General features: G+C 36.2%; 1 protein-coding gene across 9 annotated transcripts in view; it reads left to right on the top strand.

The window, feature by feature from the left end:
* LOC106877917 (cadherin-87A) overlaps nucleotides 1-21,970 on the top strand; it is a 222,610-nt gene that overhangs the window by 128,745 nt on the left and 71,895 nt on the right. For all 9 annotated transcript variants that reach the window (XR_016240751.1, XR_016240750.1, XM_089347726.1 and 6 more), the window contains 3 exons: nucleotides 4,304-4,376; nucleotides 9,758-10,194; nucleotides 11,123-11,258. Coding sequence is in view for 7 of the 9 variants with exons in the window: in XM_089347726.1 (XP_089203852.1) it covers nucleotides 4,304-4,376; nucleotides 9,758-10,194; nucleotides 11,123-11,258 (646 nt within the window). In the remaining 2 variants the exon portion in view is untranslated. The remainder of the gene's footprint in view (nucleotides 1-4,303; nucleotides 4,377-9,757; nucleotides 10,195-11,122; nucleotides 11,259-21,970) is intronic.

Here is a 21,970-nt window from a genome sequence, read left to right as displayed (position 1 = left end):
ATATGTTTGAGAATACATACATGAAACATCACTGTTTCATCTACAACTGAGTCATGGTTTAGGAGCTCAGAGAAGTGGTCGATCTAGCGACCAGTGATTTCTGTTGATTTAGTAAATAGAGTGGAAGACTCCCTGGAAAGCAAAGGAGCTGATGTAGAGCTCTAAGGCCCATAAACTTGCTTCATAAGATGGTGAAGCTACTTGCTGTCACTTGCATCAGCAGCAGCCTGAACATCACAAGCAAGCTCCTCCCATCAAATGTTCTGCATTTTCCTGAGAGATCGCTGCAGTAGTGATTTTATACTGCTAAAGTGGGCAAGTGTTAGATTTTGCTGCACAGCGGAAAGTCCTCTGTGTAGCAATACATTGTGGACATGCCACTTCAGCATCATTTTCATCAAACTAGTCTCTGTGTCTGGCAGTAGTATATCCCAGTGTTTCATCAGCACTGCAGTATTTTCTATTTTCAATGCTGGACAAGTGAGTCTGAAGCTCTTTCCTCAACACAACATCATATATCTTGTGGATATTCAGACACCGAGGAATGCTGACTTGACATTACAAATATCATAGATGTCACATTGTGGATGATGACATAATCCAGCAAGTGCCAAACGTTAGACCTTGGATGCATCCACGTTGTTGTGTGATCACCTTTGTGCATAAAATGTGTGCTTGTGATGTAAAGTCCATGTTCATCACAGAGCTCCAGCAGCATAAGACCATTGCTATTCATTTTCCCTACTCCAAAATGTCTTAGAGAGTTCCATGTTTGCCAGTCTGTTCCAACCCTAGCATTGAAATCCCCCAGTAGAATGACTTTATCAGAATTGGGGATTTTCCTAAGTATGGTTCTCAGCTGGGTATAAAAAATAGTTTTATCTTCATCACAGCTAGTTAAAGTAGGTGCGTAGGCACTTGTTAGAATAGCAAACCACCCACCTTTCAGGTGCAATCGTAGAGTCATTAGACATTCATTTATAGGAATAGGAAGCTCCTTCAACTTCTTAAGCCAACATCAGCCTCTCTGTGCTCCCCTTCCAAAAAATGGTGTACCCACCTCCTACTTCCTCAAGCTGACCATCACCTTCTATACGAGTCTCTGAAAGTGCAGCTATATCAATGTTATAATGGTTCAGCTCGCAAGCAACAAATGCAGTGCATCTCCCAGGCCTACAATCACTCTTGTTATCCAACAGAGTGCACACATTCCAACATGAAATGTTCAAGTTCCATCCATATTTTGTAAATAAAAGTCTCTTTGTTTTTCAAGCGCATGTGGACATCTGTCAGTCATGCTAAACTGAACAGATATAGAAAGACAGGTAATTTTTTTTCGGTTTGCATCTTCTAGAACCTCCCTGACCTCCAGGTGAGCAGTGCCCTCTCCAAATGGAGCTGCTCAGACACCCATGCAGCAACTGAATCTTACCACTGTCATGGGCAGGCAACAAGGAGACAACTTTATATCTAGCATGGGCCGCCTACGTGCAGGTTGCTGACGACATGCTTCCAACCCTTCAGGTCTGCATGCTTTACCATCTTCCCATAACCGCAGGACTTCCAAATAAAAAATAAAATAAAAATATACTAAAAATATATAAATATATACTAAAAATAAAGATACATATATACTAAAAATAAAATAAATATATATAGGGGGAAAAAAAGAAAAAAGCGCATATCGAGCAGAGGCCAGCAATGCCTGTGCAGAGTTTTAGGTCCAATAAGGCTTGCACGACACCTCATAGACCCTCTCCACATACATGCATACGTACATACATGCATACGTACATACATGCATACGTACATACATGCATGCGTACATACATACATACATGCATACATGCATACGTACATACATGCATACATGCATATGTACATACATGCATACGTACATACATACATATGTACATACATGCATACGTACACACATGCATGCATGTATGTATATGCAGACAGACATGCATAAATATATATTTATATATTACAGCATATTAATAATGTGTGTGTATGTATGTGCATGTACATGTATGTGTGTGTATATATATCATCATCATCATCATCATCATCACAGAAAACGGATGTTAGATGATGATGCTGTTATACACATATATACAAACATGTACGTACATACACACATATTAGTATTGTGTAATTAAAAAAAAAATATTCTATTAGGTATTTATTGTATCTAAATAACCAAGTTGTAGATGTATAATCAAAACTTTGAAGCTTGAGAGTATATATTAATATTACAAAATAATAAGCTGTAAATAATAAAGCACTGAACTGTTTGAATTGTTAGAAAACTGAAAAACAATAATGGCATGTGATGTTTCTTCTAGCTCTTTATTTTCTGTGTTCAAATCTTACCAAGATCAACTTTGCTTTTTATCCTTTCAGATTAATCAAATAAAGTACCAATCAATACTTTGGTACCAACTAGTTTTTTTCACTTAAAACTTCTGGCCTTGTGCCTAAATTAAAAACTACTGTTATGAAATAATGGTAAAGTAACAGTGAATGTCACAGTGTGTGAGAGTGTTTGGTACTTATTATCTCCACCTTAGCAAAAGTGGAGGTATTATTTTCAGTCGTGTTTGTTTGTCTGTGGACAAGATATCTCAAGAACCGCTGGATAAATTTGGATGACACTTTCAGGGATGTTTTGCCTTGTGACTGGAATGAACTGATTAGATTTTGAGATTGATCCACTACTGGACAAAGATTCTGGATTATTTTTCTGATTTTTTTACTTAATTTTTGGGCAGGGTTGGGTTCATTTTTAGTATTCTCATTTATTTTACAACTGAATTTTTAAAACTTACCTCCAACTTTTATGTTATGCTATTTTTTGGAAAAAATGAATACCATTTTCAAACTTTTTAAGCTTTGAACATGAGAGATTCAAAATCTATAAGAAACAAATTTTTTTCTTAATCAGAAACAGATAACTGTTAGGTGATTTCTACCAACAATATACTGAATGTGTGTGTATGTGTGTCAATATATTTCATTTGCATTGAAAATATATACATAGTTTTTGTTTGTATTTGAAAGTTACAGTTATTTTACTTTCTGAAAATTGAAGATGCTGTTATTTCAATTTTAATGTATTAGGAATGGAAATATAATTATAAATATATTTCAAATACAGATGAAATATATTTATTCACACAAAAAAAAAAAAAAAATGTATTGTGACTGTAAATCCCTTAACCTCAAAGAATTTCTGTTAAAAAAAAGTAATGACTGAAAAATTTTGTTACAAAATGCTTTTTTGGTAGATTCTAAATCTCTGATGTTCAAAATATAAAAACTTGAAAATCATTTAAAGAAAAAATATAGCATAATAAAGGAAGTTTGAGGGAGGAAGTGGTTAACAAAAGCCACAGTAAAAAGAATGGGAGAGTGTTATTACTGGTTACAATGACTTTGTAATGATGGACTTACTTTGGTTACAATCCACCATCTCAGATTAAATCACTTAGCAAATAGATAGAACTCAGGAATTAATTTTTCTACAAATAAGTTTCATTTATTTAGGATTTTATGATTAATAGTTTATTTTTATTGTTGGCCTATTTAGTTAAGTTGTGTATATGTTAGTAGTACATCAGATCTTTGGATAATCAGGAAACTAAAGACTTGCACTTGATAATTATAAGGTTGACTTATATTTCTTAGGACTTGTATTGCATATTAATATTGTTTATTTTTAATCTGAGATACAAGGCCAGCAATTTTTTAGGGATGGGGTTAATTGATTACATTGATGCCAGTATTTGAGTGGTACTTCATTTTATTAATCTCGGTGGAATAATAGGCTAAGTTAACTTCAATAGGATTTGAACTAAGAATGTAAAGGGCTGGAACAAATATCACATGGTACTTTTTCCAGTGCTGTGATCTTATTTAAAATAGATCATAATGAATCTTATATTGCTATCAGGTTGTTTTCTGTATAATATATACTGCAATTGAGTTGTGAATATATTTTAAAATATGTCATTTCAAAGACAGGTGCACAACAAAATTATGTTATATATACAAAATTATATATTTTCATACATGTCATTCCTAGTATAATATTCCTTTAAAGAAATGCTCCTAGATAATTTATATCTGATGCATTGACATTAAAATTGAAACTGTTGCACAGTCAAGGTATAAAATGTGTCAATGGTATGTTTGTTGTTTTCATAATGTAAGATATTGTTATAGCTGAATATTTTTCTTCCTCTTAACAAATCTTTGCTTACTTTTCTAACTGTTTTTTTTCCTGTAAACTGTTCTATAGGATGTAAATGATAACGGGCCTCAGTTCCAAGAAAGTTTTTACAATATATCAGTAAAGGAAAATTTAACCGAAGGTTTGTTTATATTTATTAATTATATTTTGATTGTTTTTAATTTTTACGCTATTAATTTTTAAATGGTGTTTCCTTCTGACCAGGTATGTAGCTTGGTTTTTGGAAAAGAGGAATATAGTTAGCAGAAATGATACTAGTGTACTGCATGGTCTATTTTATAGAACTTCTAGAGATGTCTTTTATTAATTAAGGACACAGATGTGTGTCAATAGCCAGCTGGAGGAGATGTTCTCCTGGGGCTAAAAGCAACAGTAACATCCACCCCTCGGGGTCAGCCACATTTAAGTGGCAAATATACTTCACTTTATCGTGCAGTTACTGTTAATACCTCGTTCAGAGATTTAACATTGCTTGTTTTCAGTTTTTCGATATCAGTGAATAATTTCACTGGAAAAACTTATATATATTTGCCAAGGGATGCCTTTTGCATCGAAGGTCGGCGATTGTCGTACGCTGAAGAAGGGAAATAACCCTGAAACTCGAGTACGTACGTATCGTAGATCAAGATGGGAAAGATAACTTCCCTTGGCAAATACAGACAGGACACAGAAGTGTGTCGATAGCCAGCTGGAGGAGATGTCCTCCTGGGGCTAAAAGCAACAGTAACATCCACCCCTCGGGGTCAGCTACATTTAAGTGGCAAATATACTTCACTTTATCGTGCAGTTACTGTTAATACCTCGTTCAGAGATTTAACATAACTTCTTGAAAATTTTCCCCTTTGTTCCCATTTTAGGTACTATACTTTCAGAGCATCCTTCTTCACTGCTGATCAGGTTTCCTGGGTAATAGAAGCTATCTCTAGAGGCTTTCACGCATTGAAAAGAATTTATTTTGTTATTGCTATGACTACTAACCGCTCTTGTATGTAAGCCAGATACAAAGATTTTATTCACTGCCAACCTGCCTGTGAATCCAGAACACATTTTTGCATCCATACTTCTCATCATGTACACCATATAGAGACCCTGCCTGGTGAAGTATGGCTCAAGCTAGTCACTTATATAATCAACCAGGTTATAAAGGTAGGTGTCATACCCAGTAACTGGTATAGCTGTATAGTTATCAACTGGTACAATGACAAAAGAGATGTTTTGGTAAGAAGCGACTACAGAGGCATCAAACAGATAGATTAGGTGATGAAAATAATGGAAACAAGTACTAACTCAGTAAGAGAATCAGCTTAAATGAATTTGGAATTATGTGATTACAAATCAGCTTCTTAACCATGTATCCATTTGGCTATAAGGTTTTGAACTCAGTCTGGAAATCTTAACAATATGCCCATATCCTTATCAGAATTTCTTTCTGACAATCTATTGTTTCTGCTAATTCATTGCCCTCTTGAATATTAAATATTAAGTAACAGTGAAGTCATAGTATTTTAAATTTCTTTATGCAAGAATCTATTTATAACAATCTGTAACCCTGTGTCGGTCATTGGGTTACTACTGAAACCTTCCTTCAATATAAATTGAGCATCATTCTTTATGAAATAAACACATGGAACAATTCTTAATATATTTTTGTTTTGTGTTCTGATGAAATTTGATTCAATATTCAGGAAGCTTGTGGTACTGTCTCTAAGAGTAGTAAATAATTACTATTTCTATATGCATTGGTTCTGAATTTATTACAATTGAAAATCGGTATTTTAGTGAGATGTTCTGCTTGAAGTAGACGGTTATATCATCTTATGTTGAAGATAACATCATGGTGATTGTAATTAAAGTCAGATATGTTAATCACTGTGCAGTACTTTGATTGATACACAAGGAAAATGTAAAATCTGTATCACTGAATAATTAATTATGTACATCTGTAGTTTATGTATAATTTGACTGGGATGTACCATTGATTATACAAACACTAAATAAAATCCATGAAATTTAAAATTTAAACACTCTGATTGTTCATCAAGTTGTCTTGATTCATGTCACTTCTAATCCAGAATTATTATCCCCTACATTTCACTCAAGTGTTCTATGTTTGACATGGTCTCTGTGGATGGATGCCTTTTCTAAAAACAAGTGCTTTACAGAGTGTAGTTGGTGCATTTTTTCATGGCATCAACTCTAGAGAAGTTGTCTTCTCAACTATTTATTGTCTCCACTTGTTTATTACCCATTTCACTGAAATTTCTTGATGCATAATATTGTAACACCAGCAGTAGTGAGTTTATCTTGTGCCTCCTCAAGACACTTTGCATCCTTGCTACTCTACAGTATCTCCATTTGTTCTAGGCAATGTGACCAAGGCTGATAGGAGAAAAAGTGATAACAGAAGAACCAGGATGAGTGGGTAAAAGAAGCAAGAGTATGATGGCAGAAACTGAGTGATAGCATAATGACTAGCAAAGAGGATGAGTGGGAAGAGGATGAAAGAGGAGAGGATGAGGAGTACTGAAACATTATATATATATATATATATATATATATATATATATTCAAGGCTTGAATATGGTACTTATGCGAAGGCACCCGAATATCACATCCCAAAAGGATGGGTGATTAAAATCAAATAATAAGCAACACGGATTTCAAAAGTGATTGCAGTACGCACGTTTCATGCTACTTCAATTTATTTAAGTAATGTGAGCATTACCTTAAATGCAATATGAAGAGCAATCTTCAGCTGCACGAAAAAATGTAGAAAAAAAGACATATTACAAATGTGGCAACATATTAAAACCAAGTGGGAGAGAGCAGAGGAAGAATATATAAGTATATATTAAGTATATATTAAGTATATATTAAGTATATATTAATATATAAGAATATATTAAGGTAATGCTCACATTACTTCAATAAATTGAAGTAGCATGAAACGTGCGTACTGCAATCACTTTTGAAATCCGTGTTGCTTATTATTTGATATATATATATTGGGCGACCAAGTTAGTAGTGGGGGTGGGTGCGCTGAAAGTGTAGCTGCTAGAATAAGAATAGCCTGGGCAAAGTTTAGAGAGCTCTTACCCCTGCTGGCGACAAAGGGACTCTCACTCAGAGTAAAAGGCAGACTGTATGACGCATGCGTACGAACAACCATGCTACATGGCAGTGAAACATGGGCTGTAACTGCTGAGGACATACGTAAGCTCGCAAGGAATGAAGCCAGTATGCTCCGTTGGATGTGTAATGTCAATGTGAATACCCGTCAGAGTGTAAGTATCTTGAGAGAAAAGCTGAACATTAGAAGCATCAGTTGTGGCGTGCAAGAGAGACGATTGCGCTGGTATGGACATGTGGTGAGAATGGAGGAGGATAGCTGCGTGAAAAAGTGCCACACCCTAACAGTTGAGGGAACCCGTGGAAGAGGTAGGCCCAGGAAGACCTGGGCTGAGGTGGTGAGGCAAGACCTTCGTACATTGGGCCTCACCGAGGCGATGACTACGGACCGAGACCTTTGGAAATGGGCTGTGCGTGAGAAGACCCGGCAAGCCAAGTAAGATCGTTGCCAGTGCCCCTGGACTGGTTCTTGTGCGGGTGGCACATGAGATGCACCATTTTGAGCGTGGCCGTTGCCAGTACCGCCTGACTGGCTCCTGTAGGATTTTCGAGCGAGATCGTTGCCAGTGCCCCTGGACTGGCTTGTGCGGGTGGCACATAAAAGACACCATTTCGAGCGTGGCCGTTTTCGTGCGGGTGACACGTAAAAGCACCCACTACACTCTCTGAGTGGTTGGCGTTAGGAAGGGCATCCAGCTGTAGAAACTCTGCCAAATCAGACTGGAGCCTGGTGTTGCCATCCGGTTTCACCAGTCCTCAGTCAAATCGTCCAACCCATGCTAGCATGGAAAGCGGACGTTAAACGATGATGATGATGATGATGATGATATATATATATGTAGATATATATATCAGATTGGATCCTAGTGCAGCCTCCTGACTTGCTTGTCCCCAGTCAAACCGTCCAACCCATGCCAGCAGGGGAAGTGGATGTTGAACGATGATGATGATCTCTCTCTCTCTGTATATATATATATATATATGTATATATAAGGTTAAGATAAACTTACTTGGAAATGGATGTGTGGCGTTTAATTAAATAATAATATAAATGATATATATATATATATATATATATATATATATATATATATATATATATGTATATATTTATGTATATATGTGTATGTATATATACATGTATATATATATATATATATATATATATATATATATATATATGTATGTATGTGTATGTATATATGTATGTATGTGTATGTATATATGTATGTATGTGTATGTATATATATATGTATGTATATGTATATATATATATGTATATATATATGTATGTATATGTATATATATATATGTATATATATATATATATATATATATATATATATGTGCATATATGGGTACATGACATATATACACCATGCTGTGTAGTATTTGTATATGTAGATATATTCAATATATGTGTGTATTAGCATATAAGGTTAATACTGTGTATATATATATATATATATATAAGGTTAAGATAAACTTACTTGGAAATGAATGTGTTGCGTTCAATTAAATAATAATATAAATAATATATATATATGTATTATGTATGTATGTATGTGAGTGTGCCAGAGGGTTTGCAAATCCAATGGGGGTCTTAAAAGACATGTTAGGATCCACAATGAGCAGAACTTACTTGCAGGTATTGGTAGTGCAAATCAGAGGTGCAATCTGTGTGGGTGTTTTTTTCAAAACACTGTCTGGTTTAAAAAGCCACATCAGACGCCATGAAAGGGCTAAGGTGTAGGTGCAGGAGGTGGTCAAACTCTGTTTAAGGAGTAGACAACCACCATGTATGTATATATATATATATATATATATATATATATATGTATGTATGTATGTATGTATGTATGTATGTATGTATGTATGTATGTATGTATGTATGTATGTATGTATGTATGCATGCATGTATGTATATATATATATATATGTAAGAAGCAGAAATGCAACTCATGAGTATTTGCATGTCATCCACTGTATGAGTGACTAAGTCACAGTCATCTGCATAAAGGAGGTATTTAATTAATCTGAGGTCAAATAATTCCTTGCCTTTCATCCTTCTTAGATCGATAAAATAAAGGAATTGATTTAATTTGATTGTTTCCTCTCATTATATTTGTGGCTTTGTTAGAAGCCAATTATTTAACTATAAGTAAAACATTCATATTATCTATTAACATCCAGTTGACTAGATAAGCAAGTGTTATCTGTCTTAGCCATGGAGACAGCGTAATGTCAATAACAAGGTACAAATTGTTAACTCTTTGGAAAGAGGGTTTACAATATCGGTCCATTGTAACATTTAGTAAATGAAACATTTTGCAAAAATGGTCTTCTTATATTCTCTAATTATATTCCTTGCAGATAGTTGGCTTTTAAATGTTACTGCAAAAGATGATGATATGACAAGTCCATTCAATCGGGTGAACTACCGTCTAAAAACACAAACCAGTGTCTTTCGCATAAATTCAGAGGATGGAAGTATTTTTCTCAGCAGTAAATTAAACCGTGAAAATAAATCCTTTTATAATTTTACCATTCTTGCCATTGATGGAGGAACTCCACCTATAACAGCCACTACTGAAGTAAATGTCATTGTAGAAGACGTTAATGATGAAACGCCAGAACTGAAACTGGGTAAAACAAACATAGAACTTTATGAAAACATAACTGTTAATTCTTATATTACTTCAATAAAAGCTACAGATGAGGATTTGAATAGTAAGCTGATTTTCAATATTTCACAAGAGACAATTGAAATAAATGGAAAAGGAAGAGAAGTCAATGAAAATAGTATTGTGGTAAGATATTTTTGGACAGTTATATTTTCCTTTGCTTGAAATAGAACTTGTTTTTCAGAATGTTTAACAAAGTTTTTATGGTCTATTTTTCACTAGTTCTTATATTTTTCAAATTCAAAACACTTGCATAAATTGTTGGAGTGTAATTTACAGACCGAAGACAATTCTAAAATTAATCACTCGACTGAAGATAAAAGGTGTTAGCTGTTGTTCTTGTTATTTAGCCCCAGTTTATCTTTTATGTAGAACTATGACCAAAGGCATTTCAACTGTGACAATCACATTTATTTTTTCAGACACATCAAATCCTGGAATACAGTGTCTAAACTTTTTCCACTTAACATGGTTGGATGTGATTTGAGGGAAATTTAGCAACTGTTTCTATCATGTCAAGTGACCAAGAATCCTTTGTTGGCCAGTTTTATTTTCAAGAGGCTAAATTTTGTAGAGTTGTGTTTAAAAGCCTTAACAGAAGTTAGTAAACAATCTGGAATTTAATTCCTTCTCAGATTAGGTATTATTGACTCAGTTAATTGGTTTAATGTCCATTTTTCAGTTTTTGCATTAACCAGATGAAATCCATTGAAGTAGATAGCTAGATGCCCTTTTCATTGCTATCTGTCATCTATTCCAAGTAAGGCAATATTTTCCAGTGGTCAGGCATGTTTCCATTGAAGATTGGAAAATATGTTCATTTACATGTCATGAAATGTCAAGACCATTGGACACACACAAACACATGCACACACACAAAGTCACACACACACATACACACAAACACATACACACACAAACATGTGAGACAAGCTTCTTTCAGTTCTTGTCTATCAAGTTCACCCATAATTATTTCGAAGTTAAAAAAAATCCTGGCATCATATTCATAGAAACCAAAAGAAAATGCTAATCATAATCCTGCAATCCATTTCAGCCATATTTTGAGATTGATCACAATACGGGAAATATTACTCTAAAGGAAAAACTAGACAGAGAAACATTTGAGCGTATCATACTAAAAGTTGAAGTATCAGATCAGAATACCGTTGTGGGAGTTAAAACAGCAACAGGTAAGGAAATATATCCCTTATGCAAATGTTCTTTATTATAATAAACTTCTTATTGTTTTTCATACACTTGCACAATGTCTAAATTTGTTGAGTAGGGTTGTAAAGTCAAATTGATCCCAACATATATATTTGAAGTGATAAAATACGAAACCTATCAGGGGATTAATTAATTGAACTGCACCTTTCCAATAAAACCTTGTAAATTAATTTCTTCTAATGAAGAATTCACCATCATGAAAATCATTTCCCTGTCATTATCATCAATACCATTATTATATCCTTAGTGGCATTTCTTCTGGCTCTTGACATTCTGAATTCAAATTTTGATGAGGTCGATTTTACCTTTCATCTTTTTGGGATCAATAAAATAAGTACCGGTTGAGTACTAGGGCCAATGTAATAGATTAACTTACTTCCCCACAAATTTCAGGCCTTTTGCTTATAGTGGAAAGGATTATTATTGTTTTTTATTATTATTATAATTTTCTGTTTATCACCTGTTTTGTTTGAGATTCTGGAGTCTTGCATGTGTAGCGGGCTTACTACCTGCAGCCTACAATACCATGCTATTTGTTTTTTTCAGCTATCTAATACTTTCCTGGTTATTCTGGCTATGTCAAGGTTGCAAACCTTTTGTAACAGTTCTGCTGGGCACTATTCCAATTTCCTTTATTTTCCTCTTGATGCCTTCTGATACTGTTCCCAAGGACCCAACAATAATTCGCACTATCTTCCCCTTCTTCATTTTTCATAGCCGGCCTATTTCATACTTAAGAGAGTTGTATCTATCTTTCACTTTCCTTCTTGACTATTCATGGGTCAAAGGGACATGCAACATCAACTATATAGCATATGTGGTGCACCTTGTCCATCACCATTAGGTCCAGTCTGTTATGCTCTAGCACCTGATCTGTTTGGATTGGGAAATCTCAGAGGATTTTGCTAGTCTCCAACTCTGCCACTCTCTGCAGTTTGTGCTCATACTATGTCCTACCTCTCTCTAGCTCCCACTTTTCGCACAGTTTCCAATGTAGCACTCTCACTACCTGGTCATGTCGCCACAACTTGTAGTGGTTTGGGGCAAGTCTAGGACATTTGTTCGTGATATGGGCAATGGTTTCATCCACTCTATTGCAGATGCAGCACAATGGAAACATTTTCTCATTCCAAAAGTTGACCCTCCAGTTCATGGCCAATGCTTGGTCTTGTGCTGCCAGTATAGTGCTTGTGGTCTCTTTTTTTAGGGTTCCTTCCATCAGCCAATCCCACCTATTTTGTCCAGCAACTTCTGTTGTGGCTACATGGAATTGATTGTGTAGTCTCTTCTTGTGTAATTCCTCTTTATGCCCTGTTTGTACACCTTCCTTTGTTTTCCCTTTTTTTCTCTGCTCCCAACGCTCTCACGTTCCTAACTGTCACTAGCAAGGTTTCCTTACTTTGGGCTAGGTATTTCATTAAGCTCTCAAGTTCAATATGCATGCAGTCTTCCACATTTGCTCTCTTCATGTATAGGCGATCAGTGTCTGCATGTGGATGATGGGCTCCATGCATCATTAGGAGCTTTCTTGACTTCCTGTTCATCTCCTTTAGCTTCTCCTCTGTCCACTTCGGGATCGACCCTCCAGTTCATGGCCAAACCTTGGTTTTGCACATTATCATTATTATTATTATTTTATGTTTGACTTTTGCTTATTATTATTATTATTATTTTATGTTTGACTTCTTCTTCTTCTTCTTCTTCTTCTTCTTCTTCTTCTTCTTCTTCTTCTTCTTCTTCTTCTTCTTCTTCTTCTTCTTCTTCTTCTTCTTCTTCTTCTTCTTCTTCTTCTTCTTCTTCTTCTTCTTCTTCTTCTTCTTCTTCTTCTTCTTCTTCTTCTTCTTCTTTTATGTTTGACTTTTGTTTTGCATTTGTACAAGTTGGATCCAAGTCTCACCCAGAGACCTCAAGAGACAACAAGTTAGAAGTTCATGTAGGTGTTATGCCTAGGGTACCATATATTTGGATTTGTACAGTTTTGTTCAAGTGAATGTTTAAGAAACCATAAGAAAATTATGTGTTTGCTTTAAAATTTGAGATCACATAGACAGTATTTTACGTAGGATATGGGCAGTTCCCATGAGCACTATCTTTTGAACTTCAGCCATTTTGGGGTTTCCTGGAATCTGATCTAGGTAGTAATCAGCCCGTTTCGCTGTCATTCCCAGGGCACCTATCACAATAGGTATTGTTTTCGTCTTCAGATTCCACATTTTGCTAATTTCTATTTCAAGATCTTTATATTTGCTGAGCTTTTGGTAGGTCTTGACAGATACGTTTATATCGATTGGGACAGTCATATCAATGAGGAGGCATGATTTTTGTCTGAAGTCTTTCAGTATGATGTCTGGCCTATTTGCGTCTATCTTTCTGTCAGTTTGAATGGTGAAGTTCCAGAGGAGTGCAATGTGATCATTTTCAAGTACTGGGGGTGGTTTGTGTTCCCACCAGTTTTTATCATGGGGCAAGTCCAGGTTTTTGCATATTACCCAGTGAATATATTGTGCAGCTCTATCATGCCTGTTGAGATACTCTGTAGGCGCAAGCAGACTACACATGGAGACAACATGATCGATGGTCTCATTTTGTTGTTGGCATATACAACATAATGGGGAGCTGCTGTTCTTTAATATGTTGGCCTGGTAGTTCTTTGTAAGTAGGCATTGATCTTGGGCTGCTATGATAAACCACTCTGTTTCTGATTTCAAGCCAGAGGCCATTAACCATTGGTGGGTAAGGGCTTTGTCAATATCTGCATTATTCGCTCTCTTTGGGTATTTGCCATTGAGAGGTTTTCCATGCCATTTTTCAGTCATAATAGCTAAGGCAGCAATTTTAGCACGGGTTTTCAAGCGCTTAGCTTTTTCTGCAGGTGTTTCTAGTTCGTCTAATTCTTGAATTTGTTGCAATTGGAATTCACTTAGATATTCCTTTGCCTGTTTTGTTACTGAGTAAGATGCTTTCTTGCTTTCATATTTTAAGACAAGTTTTAGCATCCAGTCCTCAGAGTTTTTCAGGTAGGTGTCTAGGCCAATTGTGGCTACCTTCATTGATAATGCCAGCTGTAAAAGTCCTCGGCCTCCTTCATTTCTTGGCAGATAAAGATGTTCTATATCTGCCTTAGGGTGGTGCATTCTATGCATTGTCAACAGTTCTCGTATTTTTCTGTCAACATTACATATTTCAGTAATTGACCAGTTAACGATGTTGAAACTGTAAGTCACGACTGGTATGGCTAGAGTATTGATCGCTTCGATCCTGTTTCTCGCGTTCAGCTCTGTCTTCAGTATTGCTCTCACCCTGCGATAACATTCTCTTCTGATCCTTTCCCTCATCACTGAGTGCTTGATATTGTCCCCTTCAATTACCCCTAGGTATTTGTAGCTCTCCGCTGGTTCTAACTCTTTTATGACATTTTGCTGGTCAAGGTTCACATTAGATGTATTTGTCATTTTTCCTTTGATAAAGGTAGCTTTTGCACATTTATCAAGGCCAAATTGCATCCTTATCATGATGATGATGATGATGATGATGATGATGATGATGATGATGATGATGTCTTTAACGTTGAGCTCTGTTTTTAGTATTGATCTAACTCGTCTATAGTACTCTTTCTTTATTTTTACTTTCATTTGTGTATGTTGTATCCTATCTAGTTCATTGACTCCTAAATACTTGTATGGTTGGCTTTCGTCTAGTTCTCTTATTTCATTGGCTTTATCTAGTGTTATATTGCTGCTTTCAACTAATTTTCCTCTTTTCAGGGTTGCTTTGGCACATTTTTCTAATCCGGATTTCATATCTATTTCCTTGGTAAAGCCGTGTACTGTCTGTAGTAGTGTTTCTAGCTCTTTGTCGTTTTTAGCATATAATTTTAGGTCATCCATATATAGAAGGTGGCTGACTGTTTTTCCGTAGCATTTGTAACCGCATCCAGTTCTATTTAGCAATTCTGTTAAAGGTGTGAGTGCCAGGCAGAACAGGAGTGGATATCATCATCATCATCATCATCATCATCACCATCACCATCACCATCACCACCACCATCACCACCACCACCACCTTAATGAAAGCAGAGGTATTGTTTTCAGTCATGTTTGTTTGTTTGTCCAAAGATAACAAGTCTCAAGAACCACTGGATAGATTCGGATGAAATTTTCAGGGATGTTTGGCTTTGTGACTGGCACGAATTGATTACATTTTGGAATCGATCTGTTACTGGACAAGGATTCTAGATTATTTTTTACTGTTTTTTACTTAATTTTTGAGAGTAGTCGGTTCATTTTTTTGTATTCTTGTTTGTGAGAGCAGTCGAGTTTATTTCAGACATTCTCATTTTAAAAATCATCTCTGGCTAATCATTGAGAGGACAGTGTTGTCTTGGGAGAGGTTTTCACTCTCTTGTTGTTGTTGTTGTTGTTGTTGTTGTTGTTGTTATTATCATTATTATTTTCAAATTCTGCCAAGGTCATGTTTGCCTTTCATCCCTTTAAGGTTAGTAAAATAAGTACTGACTAAGTACTGAGGTTGACGTAACCAACTTGACCCCTCCCCCTAATTTGCTGGCCCTGTACCAAAATTTGAAACCATTAATAATAATAGTAATTATTGTTATTGTTATTGTTATTATTATTATTATGATTATTATTATTATTATTAAGGCAGCAAGCTAGTAGAATCCACAGCAATCTGGATTAAATGCTTAGCGGTATTTCACCCATCACTACGTTCTAAGTTCAAATTCCATTGAGGTCAACTTTGCCTTTCATCCTTCAGGGGTTGATAAAATAAGTACCAGTTGAACAGGGTGGGGGTATGTAATCAACTCATCCCTACCTCCTCCCCAAGCTGCCTTTATGACAAAAATTTGAAATAATAATTATTATTTATTGTGTTTGCACAGCTTCTAACGCTGAAGATGTACTGTTCACTACCAGTGAACTAAGGTAACACCCCTTATTTTTCGAGCACCATCCGGAGTATTCAAGTGGTTCCAAGCAGTGCTGTTTTCTGCAAGTGCTCTACTCTTATTGCAGCCCCTATTTGTTCCATGTACTTCTCAAGATTTTTACTCACTGTTCCCAGGGCTCTGACAATTATTGCTACTACTACTACTACCTTTTTCAGTGTCCACAACAGCTTAACTTCTCAAGCTAACCTGTCATATTTATTGACATTTCTTTCTTCCTTATTGCATACCTTGTTGACAGCTGGGCATGCTATATCTATATCGTTTGCTTTCTTTCTCAATAAATACTATGTTTGGCTTCCTGTTCTCTATCTCATGGTCACACTGAATCATAAAATCTCATAGGATCTTTGCATTATCATTTTCAATGATGCCTTCCGGTTTATGTTCATACCACTTTTTTGCTCTGTCAAGTCCATACTTGTTGCAAAGTGTCCAATGAACAATCCTTGCTATATTGTCATGATGTCTCTTATATTCTTTCTGGGCTAGCGGTGTATATTGACTGGTAATATGCCATATGGTTTCACCATTTTGCCCACAAATTCTGCACTTATCAGTTTGTGATGTGTTGTCTGTTTCTGTATTTGATGTAATTCGTTCTTAGTGCTTGCTCTTGGGCAGCACAGATTAGAGCCTCTGTTTCCAGTTTTAAATCACTTTTAGTCATCCACAGCCATCTTTTTTCTCTGTCTGTCTTATCTTCAACATCCATATGAAATTGTCCATGCATTCTTTTCTTTATCCACCTATTTTCAGTTTAATTCATTCTCAAGTGCTTGTACAGTGCTTTATTTTTACAATCTTCCATCCTACACAAGCCCGACCTTCTTACTTCCAATAATAGTGGTTCTGTGGCATTTTTTACATACCACGTTATGTTGTTTTCTTCTGCTCTAATGCTGTGTTCGTATCCAATCAGTCCTCTTCCCCCTCTTTTTCTTGGTACATACAATCTGTCTGTGTCACTTTTTGAGTGGAATATTTCATATCTAGTCAGCAACTTCCTTGCCTTTCTGTCTAAGCTGTTTAGTTCTACTGTCCATGCGATTATCCCTGCTCCATATCTAAGAGGTGAAATTCTAAGGAGTGTTGATAGCTCCAATCTTACTCCGTCCATTTAATTTTGACCTAAAAATCAGTTTCAGTCTGCACAAGTACTCCACCTTAAATTTTTCTGTCATTTCTTTCTCCATCAATTTATCCATTTCCAATAACCTCAAGTACTTATAGCCCATGTCTTCTATCTGCTTCATAACCTCCCCTGACAGTTTCAGTAGCCCATCCATACATTTGATTTTGCCTCTCTTCAAGACTAACACATCACACTTTTTCAGTCCAAACTCCATTCTGATATCAGCACCGAAAGTATACACCGTATCAATGAGGGAACTGACTTGGGGTTCATCTTTACCATAAAGTTTGATGTCATCCATGAATAACAAGTGGTTGACTTTTTGTTGGTGGCTCTTGAATACATACTCAGCCTTTACTTTCCTCGGAATCAGTGTTAGTGGTATCATGCACAGTACAAAGATCAATGGGGACAGGCAGTTCCCTTGGAAAATGCCTCTCCTGATTTCTATTGTCTCTAAACTTCTTCCATATGCTGTCAGTTCCGTCCTCCACTTCACCATACTTTTTCCAAGCAGTCGCTCAACATTCAATGCAGTACCAAATAGGTTCATACATTCCTTAATCCAAGAATGTGGGATCATATCATACACCTTATGATAATCGACCCATGACATGGCTAAGTTAGTTTTCCTCCTCTTGCAGTCTCCAAGTACAGTTTTGTCTCCCAGGAGTTGATCCTTGGTACCTCTGCACTTACGCTTGCAACAGATGTCCATACATTGACTCTGTGACTATTCCAGTCAATAATTTCCACATAAGTGGCCTTCAAGTACAGCACTGTCCTACCCATTGTCAACCAATCTGGTGTTGCTTGGTCGGCATTTAACAAAGTATTGAGTTGTGCAGCTATTCATGCATGACATTCACTAAATCTTTTGATCCAGTAGCCTTGAACCTCATCTGGTACTGGGGCCTTCCAGTTGCCCATTTTTTGCTAATTTCCTTCACTTCCGTAACTGAAATGACTAGTTCTGCCTGTTTTGGACAGACTACTGTTTGTTTCAGCATCCTTCTTGTGCTCCTTGCCTTTGCTCCAGATGTCACTCCAAAACCTTTGACTTTTAATGTTATCTGGTATCAACTTTTCATCTGTACACTCTCCATTTATTTCTTTATAGAATCTCTTCTGATCTACTCTGAATATCCTATTCTGCTGGTAACCCTTCATTCTTTGGTCATATCTTACCATCTTTGCTTTCTTTGCAATGAGGCATTGTTTCAGTTCTTCCATTACCACTTTCAACCCCTTTCTTTCAATATCATACTTTCTGTTCAGTGCCCTGTATCCTTTGAGAGTGTATCTAACCCTGCCTGTATTCTTCTTTTCTACCATGGATCTTTTCTTTTGTCTCTCTCATTATATTTCATTCTCTGACATCAACACCCACATTTTCTCCTACAACAATACTTGCTGCCTTGATCAAATTATTTGTTTATGTTATGTTTTTTGTTCTGATGTATTTCAGAACTTCATTCACATTTTTCGTTTCTTGGTACACTTTCCACTGATCAACGTTTTTTAAGGTTGCAAATAATGTCACTATTGTTCTTCTGTAGCCTTGCCTTTATTCTCATCATTTGTTTTATTGTCTTCTTCATCTATATGTCTCTCTATGTCTCTCATATATAAACCATCTATATGTCTCTCATCAAACAAGCTATCACTGTTCCTTTCCTGTGGTTTATTAGAGAGTTCACCTCTGTTTTTTTGCAATGAGATAACTTTTATCAGTAGGAACTGTATTTTCATTGTTTCCCCTGCTGTTGTTTTCCAATACCTGTCCTTTGATAGCTTTGAGCTCTGCTTCTGTGAACCAGCAATTTTTTCTTATTGCTCTAGCTTGATCACATAATCTCTGTTCCGTGAGTTGATCATACATACGTTGTTGGTATTCCCAAACATGAACATTATTTTCATTATTATTATTATTATTATTATTATTATTATTATTATTATTATTATTATTCATATAGCATCTGTTTTCCATGCTGGCATAGGTTAGATGGTTTGACTGAAACTGGTAAGCTCGAGAGTTGCACCAGGTTCCAATCTGAGTTAGCATGGTTCCTATGATTGGATGCCCTTCCTAATGCCAACCACTCCAAGAGTGTAATGGATACTTTTTATGTACTACTGGCATGGGTGCTAGTTATGTGACACTGGCATTGGCCACATTTATGATTTCACTTGATGTTATGAATTTTCTCAAGCACAGCATATCACCAAAGGTTTCTCACTTGTCATTGCTTCTGTGAGACCCAATATTCACAGATCATGCTTCACCACCTTGTCCCATGTCTTCCTAGGTCTACCTCTTCCACAGATTCCCTCCACAATTAGAGATCAGCACTTTTTTTTACATAGCTGTCTTTGCCCATACCAGCACATTCATCTCTCTTGCACATCACATCCGTTGCCTCATATGACCATCTTTTCTCTCAGGATGCTTACACTCTGTCATACATGCACACTGACATTGCACAGCCAGCAAAGCACACTAGCTTCATTTGATTGAAGCCCACACATGTCCCCAGCAGTGAAAGACTCTTTGTTACCAACAGAAGTAGGAGCTCTCTAAACTTTGCCCAGCCTACTCTTATTCTAGCAACAATGCTCTCAGAGCATTCCCCTCTGCTACTGATTTGATCATCTAGATAACAAAAGTTATCAACTACTTCTAGCTTTCCATGCTGGGATTTGATGGAGTCTATTTTCTGTACATTTTTAGTGTTTACAGTACCTGTGCACCTTCTACACACAAAACTATTTTCCCAGGTAACCTTCCTCTGATATCGCTGCACCTCTTGTGTGTCCATAGCTTACACCAGGTACATCTTATGGAGTTTATACTTATGCCTTTTCTACAAATCAAGCAGAACAATCTACCTGAAGGGATTTGTGATTTGTCTGCTTTCATACTTATTAAGACTTTGGTTTTTGCTAGATTAACTCTAAGGCCTTTTGATTCTAGACCTTGCTTCCATACCTGAAATTTCTTCTCTAGTTCTGGAAGTGATTCAGCTATGAGAGCAAGATCATCAGTATAGAGGGACTCCAAGGGGAAACCTGTTTAAATTCCTCTGTTATTGCTTGGAGGAGTATGATGAACAAGAAGGGGCTGAGGACTGATCCTTGGTGAACCCCTACTTGTACCCAGAATTGATCACTATACTCACTGCCAACCCTCATCTTGCTGACAGCCTCCCAGTACATGGCTTGTACAACTCTCACTAATCTTTTGTCTATCACTATTGACCACCAGATAAGGGTGTTGGGGACCCTGTTGAAGGCTTTATCCATGTCAACAAAAGCCAAGTACAGAGATTTATGTTTTACAAGGTACTTCTCCTGCAGCTGCCTTACCTGAAATATAACATCAGTGGTGCTTCTCCCTGACACAAAACCAAACTGCATCTCATCAAGACTAACTTTCATCATAATTGGTTGAGCTATGACCCTCTCTGTAATTTTCACAGCCTGATCCAACAATTTAATACCTCTGTAATTATTTCTACCTAAGGTCACTTTTACCTTTGTAGCAGTTGCTACACCAGTCATAGGGTATGACTCCTTCATGTTCAACCTGATTAAATATACAGGTAACTAGACCATAACAATGCTGCAGGTGATATTAATGTTTTTTGTGGTCAATACTCCTTTAGAGTAGTATAATTGGAGATTTGTATTCCACATTGACATGTGCTTCAGGAAGTTTGAAATCACAGGAGAAATTTTGAAGATATCCAGTGATTTCAAGATCCATGAATGTGATGTGCTGTTGAAGGCCTTTTTTATAATCAATTCATGGAGAACTGAGCTTTCTACATTTGTTATGACAATTCTCAAGGATCATGCAATTGATTAAGTGTTGGTCTTTGCATCCATATGAGCCTCATCGACATCCTTTATGTTCAGTGGGGAAAATATCGTTCTGTTCCATACATTCGTATGTTTTCTTCACGAGGATGGATTTTAAAATTTAATACATAGTAGCCAGACATATTATGGGTTGATAGTTTTGGGGAAATTTGGTTTCATTATTCTTTGGGAGTACATTAGTAATACCTCTTGGTAACTAGTCAGGTGTTTTCATAGGATCTCTCATAATTTCATTGAATAACTGGACTAACTTTTCGTATGTGCATGGAAGCAAGGCAAACGAGAAATTTTGCACCTTATCATTACCAGGGGATTTCCACTTATGAGCCTTTGTGAGTGTCATCCTTAGGTCTGCTATTGTGATGCCTTCCCATGCTTATTCTGGTAAGTTTTAGTATGATCCTTCTGTACATCTAATCCAGTTTGTATTTTCAATGTAAGTCTTTTCATTACTCCAGATATCTTTCCACATCTTTTTTCAACTTCTTCCATGGTAGCGGAGTCTTCAACAGTTATTTTCTCCTTCTCTATTTCTCTGCAGAATGTTTTCGCATTGGATGTGAACAGCTTGTTTTACTTGAAAAATCTGTTTCTCTTCTCAAATCTTCATATTCTTTGAACTTTTAGTTTCAGTGTTTCTTTTACTGAAAGCAGTCCTTCTCTTGGTGAGAATCTATGTTTTCACTTCA

The sequence above is a fragment of the Octopus bimaculoides genome, chromosome 2 (assembly GCF_046866305.1).
Source record: "Octopus bimaculoides isolate indiv1 chromosome 2, ASM4686630v1, whole genome shotgun sequence".
In the NCBI taxonomy this organism is placed as follows: domain Eukaryota; kingdom Metazoa; phylum Mollusca; class Cephalopoda; order Octopoda; family Octopodidae; genus Octopus; species Octopus bimaculoides.
The sequence above is the reverse complement of the archived record's forward strand: the minus strand, read 5'-3'. Positions and strand labels throughout refer to the sequence as shown.